Source organism: Rhododendron vialii, chromosome 11a (assembly GCF_030253575.1).
Source record: "Rhododendron vialii isolate Sample 1 chromosome 11a, ASM3025357v1".
Lineage (NCBI taxonomy): Eukaryota > Viridiplantae > Streptophyta > Magnoliopsida > Ericales > Ericaceae > Rhododendron > Rhododendron vialii.
Genome location: NC_080567.1, coordinates 36,229,706 through 36,247,221, shown reverse-complemented (window position 1 = coordinate 36,247,221; position 17,516 = coordinate 36,229,706). Strand labels below are relative to the sequence as shown.

The window sequence follows — 17,516 nt, the reverse complement described above, 5'->3', positions numbered from 1 at the left end:
CAAGATGCCGAGCACATCTCGACCGTTTAAAAGTGTTTTAGACAGCTCAGATGTAAAGGTACCGAATGCATTTAAATAAAAAGAAAAAGAAAAGGAAAAGATGTTTCGATCCGAGCCATCGATTTTGAAATAAACGACCGGATTGACAGCTCGGCACCCGCTCGGCAGAGATGCTGCTAGGCAGGGTCCCCGGGTCCTGACCGAAACCCTCCAAATGCAATCAACGCTCTTCCCTCCCTCGCCATCACTTCCTCAACCCAAACACCAGCAATGCTTCTAACCAGACCCCAAGACCTCCTCTCACCATTCCCTTTCTCTCTCCTCCCAAACCCCAACCCTAACCTCAAAGCAACCAGACTCGCATCCACTCCCATCCGCAATGCCCTCGCACTCCCCTTTCTCTCTCTTCCCTTCCCCGCACCCCGCACTCGCCGATTACCTCCGCTGGCGTCGAGTACTTTCGTCGAACAGTTGGTGGACTCGACCGATAACGAAAGCTTCAATTTCGACGCCTCTTTCGAGTCTCCGGAATTGAAGAAGCTGGTGAAGTCGCCGCCGCTGGAGGTTCGGGAGCTGGAGGAGCTGCCTGAGCAGTGGCGGAGGACGAAGTTGGCGTGGCTGTGTAAGGAGTTGCCGGCGCACAAGGCGTCGATGCTGGTTCGGATACTCAATGCGCAGCGGAAGTGGATTAGGCAAGAGGATGGGACCTATGTGGCCGTTCATTGCATGCGGATTCGCGAAAATGAGACGGGGTTTAGGGTATTGTTCGAATCTTATACTAGGGTTTCCTTTTTGTTTTCCGAAGCTGTATTAACTCGTAGGAAAGATTTGGTTTTTTACATTGTAAATGGATAATTTAGAATAGCTGCTAATTTACGTTTGCTTCTTTATGGGCTTAGGTGTTTGGCTAAGTCACATAATACGTGTGTGCGACCGTGAAAGCAATTTGCTAGATCGAGGATTGATAATATGCCGAAGTACCAAAATTCGCCAGAGCGAGGATCGAGAGGGAATAGTTGACTAAGGAGTTTCTGGTACTTTAGTCATCTAAGCAAAAAAAGATGGATCCCATTAACACAACCCCAATGCTGGGGCAGATAGTGCTTCTCATCGTGCTAGGTCGCGACCTCTTAGTAGTCCCATGAATATTTTGCTGCCTTATGGGTTTTTGTATTTTAGGTATATTAGAAAGATGAACAGAAAAGGGTATGCTCTTGTCTTATTTGTCAATGTATTGTGATTCATGACTGGCGATTTTGTGCGTTTCGGATTTTGTGATGAAGGGAAATTACCTTTTGTCTTTCAGGTATACAAATGGATGATGCAACAACATTGGTTTCGATTTGATTTTGCTCTTGCTACTAAGTTAGCTGATTTCTTGGGAAAGGAGCGAAAATACTTGAAGTGTCGGGAGATATTTGATGACATAATCAATCAGGGGCGAGTGCCTAGTGAGTCCACCTTTCATATTTTGATAACTGCCTATCTAAGTTCGCAAGGTCACGGTTGCTTAGATCAGGCATGCAGCATTTATAATCGCATGATTCAACTGGGTGGCTACAAGCCCCCACTTAGCTTGCACAACTCTCTATTCAGAGCCCTTGTGAGCAATCCAGGAGGCTCTTCTAAAAAGTATCTCAAACAGGCAGAGTTCATATATCATAATCTTGTAACTTCTGAACTTGAGATACATAAGGATATATACGGCGGTCTGATTTGGCTCCACAGTTACCAGGACAACATAGACAAGGAGAGAATAGAATCATTAAGATCAGAATTGCAGGTAGCGGGAATTCAAGAGAGAAGAGAGGTGCTTGTGTCCATCTTGAGAGCTTGTTCCAAAAATGGGGATGTGCAGGAAGCTGAAAGAGTTTGGCTCAAACTCATTCATTGTGAGGGTTCTCTCCCTTATCAAGCTTTTGTGCATAGAATGGGAGTCTATGCAAAGGTTGGACAACCTCTTAAATCTTTGGAGATATTCAGGAGAATGCAGGAGCACTTGGGTTCCACCAATGTTGTCGCATATCTGAAAATCATAGAGGTGTTATCTAAAGCTCGAAAAATCGAACTTGCAGAGTCACTTATGGGAGAGTTCATGGAGAGTGGTTTGAAGCCAATAGGGCCATCTTTTGTTGATCTAATGGATATGTATTTCAGTTTAGATTTGCATGACAAATTGGAGTCAACTTTCTTCCAGAGCCTTGAGAAACGCCGTCCCAATCGTACTATTTATAACATATACTTGGATTCACTGGTAAAAACTGGCAATATTGGGAAGGCTGAAGAAATTTTCAACCAAATGCTCAGTAATGGTACAATTGGTGTTAACACCCGATCAAGTAACAGTATCTTAAGTGGTTACCTGTCTAATGGAGAGTATGTGAAGGCAGAGAAGATATATGATTTAATGTGCCAGAAAAAATATGTTGTAGAACCCCCACTGATGGAAAAACTTGATTATGTTATGAGCTTGAGCAAGAAAGTTGTCAAAAAGCCTGTGAGTTTGAAACTCAGCGTGGAGCAGCGAGAGATTTTGATGGGGTTGCTGTTAGGCGGGCTGCGCATTGAATCAGATGAAGCGGGAAAGAAACATGCACTCCATTTTGTGTTCAGTGGGAAACTTGACTCGCACACTTCATTAAAAAGGCATATATATGACCAGTTCCATGAGTGGTTAGCTTCTTCATTCAAACCCATTGATGGCAGTGATGACATACCATGCCAGTTTTTTACAGTATCGCACTCTTACTTTGGTTTCTATGCAGACCAGTTCTGGCCAAAGGGCCAAGCTGTGATTCCGAAGCTAATTCATCGGTGGTTGTCACCACGGGTTCTTGGGTACTGGTATATGTTTGCGGGCTACCGAACATCATCAGGCGATATTTTGTTGAAGGTAAAGGGAAGTCAAGAGGGTGCTGAGAGGATTGTGAAGGCATTGAAGGCAAAATCTTTGGACTGCAAGGTAAAAAAGAAGGGGAGGGTGTTTTGGTTAGGTTTTCTGGGAAGCAATTCAACGTTGTTGTGGAAACTCATAGAACCTTATGTTCTAGATGATTTGAGTGATTTTCTGGAAGCAGGTGGCCAATCCTTAGAGAGAATATCAGAAAACAGTTTTGGTGGTCAGTCTGATTCTGATGATGTGGCATCAGACTACAGCGATCATGATTATTCTTCAGATTTCTAGTTTCATTGTTTGCTCAGTTTTTATGGTACAGAAACTATGAGTTTCCGGATCACATGTTGACACTTCTAGCGGTCTCTGCCTTTGTATATAATCCACTGCATACAGATTAAACATGCTAAGTGGTTAACTAGTGAATGAGAATCGTCTTATAATTTTCATGCTAGGTTTGTGGCACAAGTTTTATGAAGAGAGAGATATATCTTTCTTCTAAGTTGAATATTTGTTGAATAATGACAGTATTATCAGGCAACCGTAGGGCTCACATCTTTTTGCACGAAGCATTGTTAAGCCGCCAATACATGCTAGATGCCTGTACAGTCCGTATTTTGTCGAACAGGCTCTCTTGTCTTCCCCATTTAATATCTGCTGATCGTATTTGCCTCTGGTTTTCCTCCGACAATTAATCAACCATAACATCTTTAAGCCATGGCTCACACATAGAATCTCTCGTTACGCGGTCCATCTTAGTATTATCGTCTTGACTGATTATTTTACGGGTCTCATCATCTTAGGAATGCACGTAGGAATTCATTGAGATGCTTTTCTGATTCCAATTTTAAGTAAACTCTTTGGAATGAGATGGAAGTGTGACAATCATGCCTTTCTCATGTCATGGAGTTAAAACTTCAAGAATGCGTTATGTTAATTTTTTGACCAAATTAATTAAAGAATGCGTTATGTTATTTTTTTACCAAATTAATTAATGAAGTCCATTTATGTTAGGTGATGAAAATTTTCCCATCAATTATGCCGGATTTTCTACGAGTTCTGCTCCTGACTCTTTTCTTTTTTTATTTTACCCAACGACGAGGAGTTTATGCCAAATTTGGTTGGTTGTCATTCGTTATTACTGGACTACTCCCCCTCCGTCCTAGGAGTCAAGTATTTCAATATTGGAAGTATAGACAGCAATCCATAAAGTTAATTACTCTCTCTCTCTCTCTATCATGTGCGCACTTGTGTGAGATATTGTCTGGTCAAACTCTTCAAGTTGGTTACTGGATGAATCCTTTTTTGCACTGTACCTAACAAGCTTATGGAGTAGAATGTATGTCTTCTGCATCCCACCATTGTTCAGCTGTTATGCAAGATCTTTCTAGAGCACATTTTAAGTTAACTTCAATGTTTTATGGAACGTTAAGCACATAAAAGAGATGACTAAGCAGTCTTATATTTATTACATGATAGTTGAGAAATGCTGTTCTCTAGTCGTAATTGAGCTTCACTTGCTTGAGGTGCTTCATTTATTAAGGTGTATTCATAGTGCTGTTTACATAAACTGAATGACATTAATTGAAAGGAGCAGGAATGCAGTAAGGTTTGATGGCATATATAGTGAATTTTTTTTATTCAATTTTAGCAGTGAAAAGATGCTGAAATAACTTACGGAATTTGAGATGAATAATGTTCGACAAAATAAGGTAAAGGAATTTGACTTTTTCATTTATTTCTAACTTTCTATCAAGTAAACCATGGTTCTTATCTTTGCAGGTCATTCTTTATGAAGTGCACTAGTTGGGATCACATCAAATAGTTCTTATGCATCAGTTTCCAACTGCTGAATGTGGATCGTATTGAGCTAAGCAACATCTTTCGCTATCTTATCTTTGCCTTTTCTGTTTACCATTAATCACAAGAGGGTTTTACAACCCTGTGACGTAAGAACTATGCCACTGTAAACATCACTGGTTTCTGCATCTCCAGTTTATGAAAACTTTCTGGATTCCAACTTGATGGCCTGCATTGGGCCGATTGGGCTCTCCTACCAAGTTTCCAACCCATTTAATTGGTCTTAGCTTGCTTAGGTATTGCTGTTGGTTCATTGGAGTGATTTTCTTCCTGGATGGAATGGAGCATGGAATGCGACAGCCTTAATTGTTATTTTGATGTTTGGTTTGTGCATGAATCAGTTCAAAGCTCTCATTTTGATACCTGTGATTAGTTGCTGAAATAATGCATAGACTGGGACGAATTTTTCAATGCAATTTTGCCACAACCACAAACCTTTACACAGCCTCACACACAATATTTGTGGGGTCCACACACACTGCACACCTCCAGTGTGTGTAGGGCCCACATGTCTTGTGAGTGAGTGTGTGTATTTGTTTGTGGTTGTAGCATTTTCTGCTTCAACAAGCAGACCAAGTACCCCGTCCTTTTTTTAATTTTTCTTCGAAATGGCTGTAAGAAGTTTTGGACAAAAGCTTCGCTCTTTACAAAACACAATTTTTGAAGTTTACAGGCCCTTATCTTTTACTATATAATATAGTTCCACTGCTTTGCTTTCTTTGGCAATGTTGTCTCATTGCAAAGTTTTGCTATACATCGGAGAAGTACCCAAAATTAGTTTGTGAGGTAGATTAACCCGATTTGCCCTAAGTTTGAATCTACACCCCAAACTTCACTTTCTGGGGTATTCTAGATGCAATTATTGTTGCATTTTGAATATTCAACCTTTAGATTCTTGTTGACTAATAGTTTAACATTATGCATCTTGATTTCTTGTTGCTTGCCTTCTGAAGGATGCTTCTGATAAGAGGAGAATTATAAGTGATGGGTGATCTGTTTGCAGGCTTCTTCCTTTGATGCTAGATACAGGGAACTTTTGAGAAAAAGTACCCCTGGTGTGGTGTTTCTACAAACCAAGAAATATAAGCTTAAGTTTACAAACTCTATTTTTTTAATCTCTGCATCTTTACATCTCATTTGTTCTTTCTTTTTCTTTTTCTCCTTCTTTGAGCAGTTAGCAACGTTCAGAATACTGAGATAATTGCTGGATTTTAGTTGGTTTGCTTGTTAGCAATGAGGGACACATTATGACTTGTTTCCACTGTGTTTGCCCCTCAAGCTATGTCCCAACCTTAGAGAATTTAGGCTATGTAGAGTTACAGAGAACCCAATGTTGATGTGTCCTTTGATAGGACACTCCCTATTTTGGAAGACAGAAGTTGTAACCTTAGTTCTTGACCTAGACATAGCTATTTTGAAAGCCTCTTTTCTCCCCGATTCACTAAAGTGCAATATTATCACTTTGTCTAAATCTCCCGCGAAGCTGGTGATTTGTGCCTAGTCATAGGACACCCAAGGGTAGAATATGCTTCTAGGTTTGGTTTTGTTTCTTCCCCAAATAGGTACCCCTACCATTTTTCAGATAATGTTTTTGAGACCCCCTTCAAAAAGGTGGTGGCCGGATATGATATGATGAAAGTTGGTATATTCTTGAGCCAAGGGTTCTCTGGTTCTCCTTTCTTAAACGCTGGGGGAGAAACTATTGTCATTTACGAGGGGGCTAGGTGGAAGTGCTCTAGGTATACCAGCAATTTTCTGTGCGGAGGTTTTATCGTATGCCATGAACAAGGGTAAAAGTGATGCTGTTATTGTGGAAAATTTTCCGTTTGTAACAGGTTTGTTCTTTGTTGTTTCAATTACTTTCTTTGTAAAATTCCATCAAATAGTCTTATCAACTTGATTTCTAATATTGTTGATGACAATGCAGGTGATGGAATAAAAGGTTGCCAAATGAAGAATAGGTTTTATAGTGCTTTATGAGAGTGTGTCTCTCTCGGGTTGTCACAGCCTCTAAATCATTTCTAGAATTGTTTACATTGGTAAATTTTTGTTTAGTGAATAACTTTGCTCTTTAGTGTATCGAGAAGAAAAGAGGCTTTCAAAATAGCTACGTCTAGGTCAGGAACTAAGGTCACAACTTCTGTCTTCACACTAGGGAGTGTCCTATCAAAGGACACATCAACATTGGGTTCAGAGTACTGTAACTCTACAGAGTCTAGATCCTCTAAGGTTGGGACATGGCTTTGTTGGAAGTCTAATCCGCCTGAGGTCTTCCTGTATGCGCGCAGGCCCAATCCACTAGAGAGTGTCCACGGAGCCCACACCACATCGCATGGACCCAATATACATTAGATGACCCATATCTACTTAAAAGGCTAAGCCTTGTAAATAGTGAGCCATCCAATTGTATATTAAGGTCCAACCTTTTTTCTATTTATCCTGGGTCTCAACCTTTCACACATGTTCCCTAACAATTTTGTGAAGTGTACAGGCCCTTATCTTTTACTGTATAATATAGTTCCACTGCCTTGCTTTCTTTGGCAATGTGGTTTCGTTGCAAAGTTCTGCTATACACCGGAGAAGTACCCAAAATTAGTTTGTGAGGTAGATTAACCTGATCTGCCTTAAGTTTGAATCTACACCACAAACTCCACTTTCTGGGTATTCTAGATGCAATTGTTGTTGCATTTTGAATATTCGAACTTTAGATTCTTGTTGACTAACAGTCCAACATTATGCATCTTGATTTCTTGCGGCTTGCCTTCTGATGGATGCTTTTGATAAGAGGAGAATTACAAGTGATGGGAAGCTGAAAGAACTCTGCAGTTGATTCTTTTGAGCGCTTGAATGTTGCAAAGCATCTGTCTGCTCTCATTTCATTAAGGTATGAAAATCAAAATTTTGAATTTGTAAGTTAGCATAGACACTACTGTAAAATGCATCTCGTAGCTACGTATTTCGCTTATCAGTAATAGGAAATAGGATTTGAAAAGTTACCTAGTTTCCTCCTAGCATTCTTTTACTTTATATAATAAGAAGGGATTCTCTTGTGTTGGTTAGTGGTTACTACGGACAGTTGGTTTTGGTCCTATCCTCAACTGGGAGATTCAAATTGTTTTCCATATAATTAAGCATGTTGTGTCCCATATTCCTCTTTGCCATTATATGCAAGTAGAATAATCCACTTCCAACTCTAATTAAACCCAGTATCATGGCTAGGTCTATATTCTAGATGCCAAAACTTTATGACCACGAGCTTAATCTAGCTAAAACTTAAACCTAAAGGAAAACATTTTTCGTATTTTCCGGTTCTTATTCTTGTTATCTCTTCCTTTTTCACTTGGCATCAGATCCTGCATTCATACGACTTGGGTCTTGGGGAGCTTATTAAAAGGAGAAGACTAACCCAGTTTCTGCTAATTCCATCTAAAGGATTCCTCCACACAACAACTTTCTTCTGTTTCAAGCCTTCCTCTAAATCTAGGCCAAATCTGAATGATGATATAGATTTGAGTCAATGCAAGACACTGATATAATTATTCCAATGGCATGCATTCAAGGGGAGGGTTTGATGTCAGTGTAATGGTGAATCATGGATGATGTCAAGGAATCAACGGCCGTGGACAAAAAGAATCTCTGTAAAATATTCAAAACAACCTTGTGGAGACAGCTGCATGTGTCCCCAACAAACTCACCCTAGTTATTAATGGACGGTGGTCTTTAAATTTTTTGGGGCAACCCATTGATGTAGCCTTTTCTAGATCTCTCTGCAGCGTTTATGATGACAACGTGAGTCTTATGCAAGTTTGATACCCTTCCCCATGGCATCAGTTAACACATAACCTAACCCCCAGTGATTCAATGGCTTGCTTAGGGAAACGGGTACCCTGCAGGGTGCACTACATGGGTGCACGATCCTACAATCAATGGTCCAAATTTCAAAAAGTATCGATACTTCTAGCAAATTTGGACTATTATAAACACTTTTGGACTGCTCGGTTTGGGCACTACATCATGGAGTACAGCTGTGGTCATTAGTGAATGTGCAATTTTTCTTTTGTGGTGATTCTACCATGTAGTATCACTCTTATCCTGCGGAATTTGAAGTGAAAAATATGAGATTAAGAATTGAGATATGTTGAGTCGATAAATGAAGCATAATTTCATCGGCCTGCTTGTCCACAGTTTGATTGATCTTAGAATCCTATGATGACTTGACTTAAGAGGATGTTTTTAAGAGTGTTTTTGTTTTTTTTTATCTGTACACCATTTGGTGTGCAAATGGAGTAGAAATCATTTCAAGGTTGCACACTATTATCGGAGCCGTTCAATTTTTCAAAATATTATTTTGGGAGTCCCTACTAAAAAAATTAGCTCATTTGGATATCAATAAGAACTTGATCGCTGCATTCAATATTTGCCCTTGCGAATTTAGGGAAGAAACTCAATTAAACCCTTACTGATAATCGATTGATTTGATTTTCTCCAACTTCTTAAAAACCCATTTTAGACGAATAGAACGATTCCAATCATTTGTCTGGGACCTCAAAGTGGACCCCTAACAATATGGTGCATAAGATCATAGCTTGTGATATATATCTCTTTACGTTTCTTTCACAAATTGTGGGGGGTGTAATTGGCATATTGATGATGCAAGGGAGAATGATGATTGGGGGTGTGAGAGGGAATTCGGGTTGGTGATGTGCAATGAGGTGCATAGCATCTTGCACTTTCGAGTTGTCAGATCTCATCTCGACGAATAACGATCAAGAGTCGTTTATTGCCGAGATGAGATCCGAGCGGTCGAATGTACGATCCGACAACTTAGACGTGCGCACATTACTGCACAGCTTCATCCCCAAATTGGTGTGGGAGAGTGGTAGAAACTGGAAAAGGCAAATGTTGAATGACATGCCTTATCCATCTACTTTCTCGTGGGAGAGATGGGGTGGAAACGTGATGGGAAAAGATGGGAAAATTTGTTCAGGGGGAGAAAAAAGAGGGTTGGGCATTGATGATGAGTGGAGGGTAGAGAGAAGTGGACAAAAGAATGGAGACATCTCTAATCAAATCACAGGGGAAAAGAGAATCTCGTGTTGATGGGAAAATAGGACCCCACAAATATTCGGAGGAAAGGAAAACCAGAGAAAAAAGCACCGCCGTTCGTATGCGGCGAACCGATTCCCACCGTTTTTCTTTATTTGGGCCGCGCGCGGCAGACAGCTGCCACGTTAACCGCACTTCACCACATGATTGTGGGCCCCTGGTCAAATATGGAATCTTGTTGGACTTATCAATCGGAATGTGTGGGTGGCTGGTGCCCTGGTGTGATGTGCGATCCCGAGATCTAGACAACCGTTGGTTCAAATTTCATCTGGAATTCTGTAGATTCGAGTCGTACATTGTCGAGATGAAATTTAACATGATAGGCGAGATGACAACTTGGATTGTGCCTACTAACCAAAAAAATTACTCCTTTTAAGGTAGGGTATTTACATCACAATTCAATTATCTCTCTTTTTCTATAACTGTGAAAATTTGGTGTTTGATCGAGGGTGAATAGAATCAACTTGGTTGTCCTAGTAGTCAAGATTCGTCATTTTCTTATGATAGTTTATGGGTTCGAAATTTTGAATCGTTCATAGTCGCTAGCGGTCCTAATTGTTCAAAGAGTTCTTATTTTTGTATGGGTGTCCATGTGTTCAAAATCTCAAACCATCAAAAAAGGACTATCTTTTAGGATAAGAGGATCTTCAAATGTGGAATCGTAGTAGCTATCTTGGGTACACTTATGCACTTGATCAATATCTTGCATGAGATGCTATCTAGCAAATCTAAAGCGCACTATTAAGGCAGGCTTGCCCTCAAACGTGAATTTAGATTTGATAAGTAGGGAGGGGGGGATGTGAAAGGAAAGGAAAGTGAAGAAAAGAAAAGAAACAATCATGGCCACAATGTAAATAATAGGAGAGAGTGGCCCAGTGAGTGGAATCCTTGGCAGAAGCAAAGGCACACCAACAATAATGCCACCCAACAACTCCTATACAAAAGTTGACAAAGACACCCATACAGACATTGACCGAAATGGCCTTCAAACATTTACCTTATATTTCACCTAATGTGCGGGTGTCTCGTCACGTGTATCTGATTTTTGGGTGGGTTCTAACTTGGCTATACCTGAGACAAGTTTTCACGTATATCGAATAAATCGACTAGCAATTCCAGCTTCGACTTGTGATATTGGTGATTTTGGGGCTTGTGCAAAGAGCCTAGGAACCTAGCTAACCTTCTCATAGTACGACGGGGTTGATGATAAGAATGGCTAGCTAAACTAAATATTCGAACGGTTCCCGTTAAATAAATAAATAAATAAATTATCCTTCAAAGGTACCATAAAAGAAGCCACGACTAAAATCTACTGCAAGAGCAAGTCCGTTGTGACATGTGATGGAAGGAGGAGGGAGAAATTAAGGTTTGCAAGGACTTAATCATTTGCCCTGCTGAGTTGCAATGGAGTATTTACTAAAGTGCACCTCATGAGACTTAACATTACATGTAAGGGTCGTCATTGGGCCGGGCCGGGCCGTCAAGTCACTGTCCAAGCCCGCCCACGGGCCGGGCCGATCGGACTTTTTCTTTTTTCCGGGCCGGGCTACCTACCGTAAATTGAAGCCCAAGCCCAACCCACGGGCTACCCAATTGATGGGCCGGCGGGCCAAAAGCCGGGTGGGCTTAAATTTCCTTGGGCCGAAAATAAATTAAGGGAAAAAAGAAAGAATTCTGTAGGATTTTAGGCTAATGGGCGGGCTATTTGGACGGGTACCACTAGGGCTGCAAACGAACCGAGCCGCTCGCGGTAGTGGCTCGTTCAAGTTCGGCTCGAAAGTTAAACGAACGAGCTCGAGCCGATTTTTTCAGCTCGTTTACCGAGCTCGAGCTAGGATAAGCTCGGTTCGTGTCGGCTCGCGAGCAGGGGTATATATACTTAAGTTTAGGATTTTTATTGTAATTTCATAATTTGTTCTTTCCGTTTTCACTTTCCAATCAACCAAGGGAGGCGAGAGCACACACATACCAATACACCCCAGCTACATAGAAAAATGAAAGATATATACCTTCACAATCAAAATATTTTTGGTTGTATTATGCCTATGCGAGGATATATATACATTTTTCGTTGGTCCGTTGAGGCTCGTGAACAAGCTCGAGCTCGAGTCAAGCCAAGGCCCACTCAGCTCGAGCTCGACTCATTAAGTTTTCACTGAGCTCGAGCTCGAGCTCGTGTTCGTTAAAAACTTAGTAAACAAGCTTGAACATTGTAAAGCTCGGCTCGGCTAGGCTCGTTTCCAGCCCTAGGCACCACGGGCCGGGCCGAGTAAAAATTCATAGGTCCAAGCCCGCCCATTACAAACTATGGGCCGGGCCAACCCGCTCGTTTTACGAGCTCGGGCCGCGTAAAAGCCCGATGGGCCGGGCGGGTTTTGTGCGGGTCATAGGCTTCGGGCTAAATGATGACCCTTAAATTTACATGTTTTATATATAACTCAGTATTTAGCCTAATGATCGAGTAACTCGGAAGATCAAAACCATAGTTCACTTGCAAACAGTCCATTTGAAATTTACCCCAAAAAAAAAAACAGTCCATTTGAAATTGCGATAAAGCATCGTATGGACCAACCAACGAGAACTGATAGCACGTCTGTGGAAGACGAATCCTAAGCTAAATACCAGTACTTCTGGAAGTCTCTAGCTGTCAGGTAGCTAGCAGTACTGGTCCAATCTCAGAGTTGTCACGATACTAAAACGTGAACGTTTTTTTTTTTTTTTTTTGGGCTAGGTGACTTAAACACGAACCTAAAATCGATCGAGAAAGGAATGCTTCAACCACCGCCAGTCAGACGTACAATTTTGGCCTCACTTTTATTCCATTGTTTCTCTGCAAGATTCCATCTCAAACAAGAGGGGAGAAGAAGAAGATGAGAGAGAATATATAATAGGAACAAACAGATACCCTCTTGAAAAGGTCACTCCAACGCCATGAACATTGAACTTGTCATCACGTGAAAGATGCGTTGGACTGATAAGTGATAAGGATTTTTTTTTCCCTAACAACCCGATGTCCGGGTTAGCTTTTATATACCTTGATTAATTTCGGAATTCTGAAGTTGACGACCGGACGAACCTCCAATGGCCCCAAGGTTTGAAATTTTCGGCCTTCACAAAATTTGAACTTGCGACCTCTTAAAGAACAAATTTTTTAAGCTTTCTCGTACCCACTTAGCCAACCCCTTCGAGTTACTGATAAGGATTGTTTGTTTTGTGTCCTCCTCGAAAAACGCATCAAAGGTTGGTATCTTTTCTTGGTTTCTTTGGATCCACATTAGTTGTTTTAACTTTTTAATTAATGCTTGTTTATGACTAATTCAATGAATCTTTTGAGGACATTTCAGCCCAACCTTATAAAATAAAGTAATCAGTTCGGCATAGGATCAACAAATAGAATCTAGTAGTATTATTCATCCCATTTTTTTAACCCATCCAAATCTTTTTTTTAATCATAATTAATTCAATTCAAAGAACTGTATCGGTCGATGATGAACGTATGTGCATGCGTGTTTATGGGCTTGAAACTAGGCTGCTAATTAATTATCGAATTATTTTTGCAATTTTTCAAAGTGAACGCTCACTTCTATAAATTAAGTGTAGTATTATTTATTAATCTCACAAAGCTTATCTTGTTTTTTTAGGATAGGATGAACTTGTGATTAGGCTTCTTGTTATATTTAGCCCATGTTTCGCTAAAGTTTTTATTTTTTAAGTATTTATTTTTTGATTTACGAGACAGGTCATTCTTTCACGATACATCACATTTAATTAAAAAAATAATTACTTATTTTAGTTAATGGAACACCCCCTATTAACTTTGAATTGCATATGTAATAACTTTGAACTGTATCGTATTCAGTCTTCTTGATGGAATATATGCTTGAGCTGAGAAGTATATTCTCATGATATGCAATTTTTTCATGCTATTACTAAATCTTTTTAACATTCTCTTAAAATAAAGAGTCAACCTTATTTATTTTTTTATTATTTTTGGGAAATGATAATGCTAAAACTGTTTTCGTTGGTGTCAAAAACTCCAGTGCATAAAAGTCTTGTACATTGCAAACGGTACAATCCTTTTGTGCACTAGAGTTTTGACACCAACAAAAACGTTTTTGGCATTATCATTTCCTCTTCTTTTTTTTTGTTAATTTGTTTACCAGTAGTATCTTTCAAAGTTGGAGGACGGTAGTTGTAGCCATAACCATCTCTTGGATTCCCAAAATAATTTATTGGATTCTCTTGAGAGAATATCTTCATACGAGAGATTAGATGCTTTTCTCTTGTGTTTTATATTATGTCTCTCTCTCTCTCTCTCTCTCTCTCTCTCTCTTAAATTCCACTTGCATTCCTTTCCGCTCACCTTTCATGAATTGACCATCAACTTTCCAGTTTCCACGAAATGGCCAACGCCGGACATGTGTTTGAAATTCCATACCATCATTAATCAAAACGATGAAAGAGGAATCTTGTACCCCTTGACAAATGACGAAAAAAGCATATACTGTAAAAGCCGATTTGTTTGATCGGGTATGAGTATCGTAGTCAAATACACGCACTGTATATGACATCGTATGTTCGTTGTTAAATTAAAATTTGTATCGGTCAAATTATATACACATCACACAGCCGGTTAAAATTCGTTGTTTGGTTTTTCACTTTTACACGTGTCCCTAAATTATAAACCATTCATTTCCTATCAAAATAATGCAAAGGGTCACGGTATGCAAACTTTTAGGTCACCGAAATGCCCCTAAACCATACCTACAAACTTTGAAGAAACTTCCGTAAAGATAGAAGCAAATTGAATTTCCAGCTTACAAAGCTCGTGAAAAGACCAAATTAAAAAATTCCTAAAAGTCTCTAAGTGGGTAAATAAAGTATCGTTAAATAGAGGGATTACTCTGTATAAGCACGACAGTCTTAATTACAATTTTAGTCTATGTATATTATGAATCTTGACAGTTGAAGGCAGAAAGGTTAAAACTCATACATTAGGTTTGTATGATCTATACGTAGAGTTTTACGAGGTATTTTTGTGAGCAAAGACGTGAGAGAGGCATAGAACAATTTTTTTAGAAATTCGAAATGGGCGAGTATCTTTGGTGTTGAGATCCTTTTGTTGCTATTAGCAAAAGGAAATTGTATTCACAAAATAGTACAGTGTGAAAATTATAGCTAATGGTAGCAAATATGTTAATCAATTATCGACTTCCTTTGGGGTTTGGTTCTCGGGTGATCTACACCAATATATTCGTGATCCGTGAAATCTTTGTAACTTTTTTTCAAAGATATATAAAATATTTTTGCTGATAAAAAAGAAATGTCATCAAATATATGCAATAAAGCTATAGGGACCGATAGTTCCCAAACTAAAATTGTACCGACGGCCGTGCCAGGCCAGCTCCGGCCACCGGACGGTCGATTCAAACCGTCTAAAAATTCTTTAAAAAAAACGAAGAGGCCTTCGGGGGAATCAACGGTATCAAATATGTGTAGGATACTTGATCCAAACACCATACACACATATCGGATATCGTTGATTCTCGCATAGATCCCCTCATTTTATTTTTTTTAAAAATTTTTAGACGGCTTGGATCAACCATCCGGTGACCGAAGCTGACCCGACGCGACCATCGATAAAGTTTCGATATGCTATTCGTGGTTATGGATAGCACTATCCAAATAATATATGAAGGGTATAGTCAGAAAAGCAAGAAAGGAGGATAGATTCTGCCAGTTCAAAAAAAGGATAGATTCTGTGGATGCAAACGTCCGACAAAAACGATGCAGATGCGAAGACAAGATGGGAATGGATCGGAACCCTAGCCAATTTAAAATAATTTAATTCTATTTAAATTTTAGAGGTTGGAAAGTATTGGAATCTTATGGCTGTAAAACCTACCCCTCTCTTGTTTGAAAAAAATACCAAAACCTATAAAGCTACAGGGAACGACCGGTCTTGTACCGAAATCGTACCGACAGACGCGTTGGAACTTCTTCGGCCATCGGACAGTTGATCTGAGATACGAAAAATATGATGTTTAGATCAAGCACCCTATACACATCAGATGCCGTTGATTCCATCATGGGCCCCCTAGTTTTTTTTTTATAGAATTTTTGGAATGCTCGGATCGGCCGTCCGATAGCCGGAGACGACCCAACGTGGCTGTCGGTATGATTTCGGTAGGGGACCTGTCGGTCCCTATACCAGGACTCGAAAAAATAATAGCCAACTCTTTTCCAAAGCTGTAGAATGATTCACACCTCAGGGATTTGGTCAAATTCGTACGAAAAAGTAATAAGAGATCGTCCTCAATGAGTTCGCATGTTCGAATCTCGCGTTGACCAATCATTAGAAGCCTTGAGTTCACTAAAGGAGTTTACTCGATCGTTAACTTTAGGATTCCAAAAGCAGTCGATGGGCACGCGAGTTGGCCCGGACATTCGATTATAGAAAGGAAAAACCGATATCATTCACAAGAAAACACCCTCCTACACGATTCCTCACCCCTATCAACAATACTCCAAGCCGCTCGACACGCCTGCTGCACGCTCCAATCACGTGGAGAATAGTGTCTTGTTTGGAAGCTTCATAATTTCCTTTTTCTTTTCTTTTCTTTTTTTTGTATCTATGATGTGTGTATGGCACGTTTTTACGTATCGTGTGATGTTCTCATTCCACATACTCCGTACATAGGTTTTCCCTGAGAATTAGAACTTGTCAACTTGAGATCTCACCTAAACAAGTTACAGGTTTTGAGTCTTTTGACTACTTCAAGTGATTAATGAAATGGTGGTTGCAGTTTAACTTATCTCTAATCACTCTATAAACTTTTTTTTTTAAACACGGAAGGGTAAAAGAGTAATTTCACTTACCACATGTCTGTTATCCTAGTTGGATTCCGGGTAAGGCTCTTGAGCGTGTTGTAATCTGCTGGGCTCCTACATTGGGAGTTTGGGTTAAATGTGTGTGTTTGTGTGTGTTTAAGATGGTTCTCATGTCACTCCCTAGTTAGCTAAACATGGTTATTGAAAAGCACAATAAATGCAACAAAATAAAACCTCTTAAAAATGGTTTTTTCAGCCTTATGTTTATCACGAGACAAAGGGGAGTGGTTTTCACACTCCTCTTTTTGTCTTTAGCTATGTAAAAATACAATATTATCTGTAACCAAAAATAAGATCATTAAAAGGTAATGTAACTTCACATGAATAAAAACTAAAAGGAAAGTACAATTATAAAAAAGAGGAGTGTGGCTCTCCTAGAACAAATTGTCAAAAGAAGAAGATATGTCAAACACCAAATCACAACTTTTAAGACAATGTTGCACCTAGGTTTTTTTTTTTATAAGTAATGTTGCACCTAAGTTATCCCTAAATACCCCTAAATGTGGTCATTTGTCATGCTTTTCCGATTTTCCAAGGTTGTTATCTCTATAAATTTGCCCGGGCATTCATGAAACAAAAACAACCTACAACACGTTAAGATCATCACAAGAGTAGAGATCGAGATCTTCTCATGTGATTTACAAGGAAGCGTTCAAGATCCCATTTGGATCGATTCTGTGAACCGTCCTTTCGTAGGCTCCAATAAGTAAAATATATGTACATGTATAACTTTGAATCACGTTAATCGACTATCGTTAAGTATCTG

At 39.7% G+C, this 17,516-nt stretch overlaps 1 protein-coding gene across 4 annotated transcripts; it reads left to right on the top strand.

The window, feature by feature from the left end:
• The first annotated feature begins 208 nt into the window (after nt 1–208).
• Nucleotides 209–8,921, top strand: LOC131307658 (pentatricopeptide repeat-containing protein At2g15820, chloroplastic). Of its 4 annotated transcripts, none has more exons than XR_009194194.1 (5): nt 209–759; nt 1,307–3,209; nt 4,676–6,588; nt 6,681–7,637; nt 8,104–8,921. XR_009194194.1 is itself a non-coding variant. In XM_058334284.1 (2 exons), exons 1-2 carry the CDS (start codon nt 271–273, stop codon nt 3,182–3,184), a joined length of 2,367 nt encoding a protein of 788 aa, XP_058190267.1. In that variant the 5' UTR covers nt 209–270; the 3' UTR covers nt 3,185–3,395. The 4 variants fall into 4 exon arrangements, 1 of the variants encoding a protein (XP_058190267.1); XR_009194193.1 differs by adding an exon at nt 4,151–4,232 and having other exon boundaries at nt 4,676–7,637; XR_009194192.1 differs by having other exon boundaries at nt 4,676–7,637.
• The last annotated feature ends 8,595 nt before the right edge of the window (nt 8,922–17,516 follow it).

Excerpts from the sequence above, each read along its gene's own strand:
- LOC131307658 (XM_058334284.1), top strand. The coding sequence starts at position 271 with ATGCTTCTAACCAGACCCCAAGACCTCCTCTCACCATTCCCTTTCTCT. Across the intron at positions 760-1,306 it reads AAAATGAGACGGGGTTTAGG|GTATACAAATGGATGATGCA; the intron begins GTATTGTTCGAA and ends TTTGTCTTTCAG.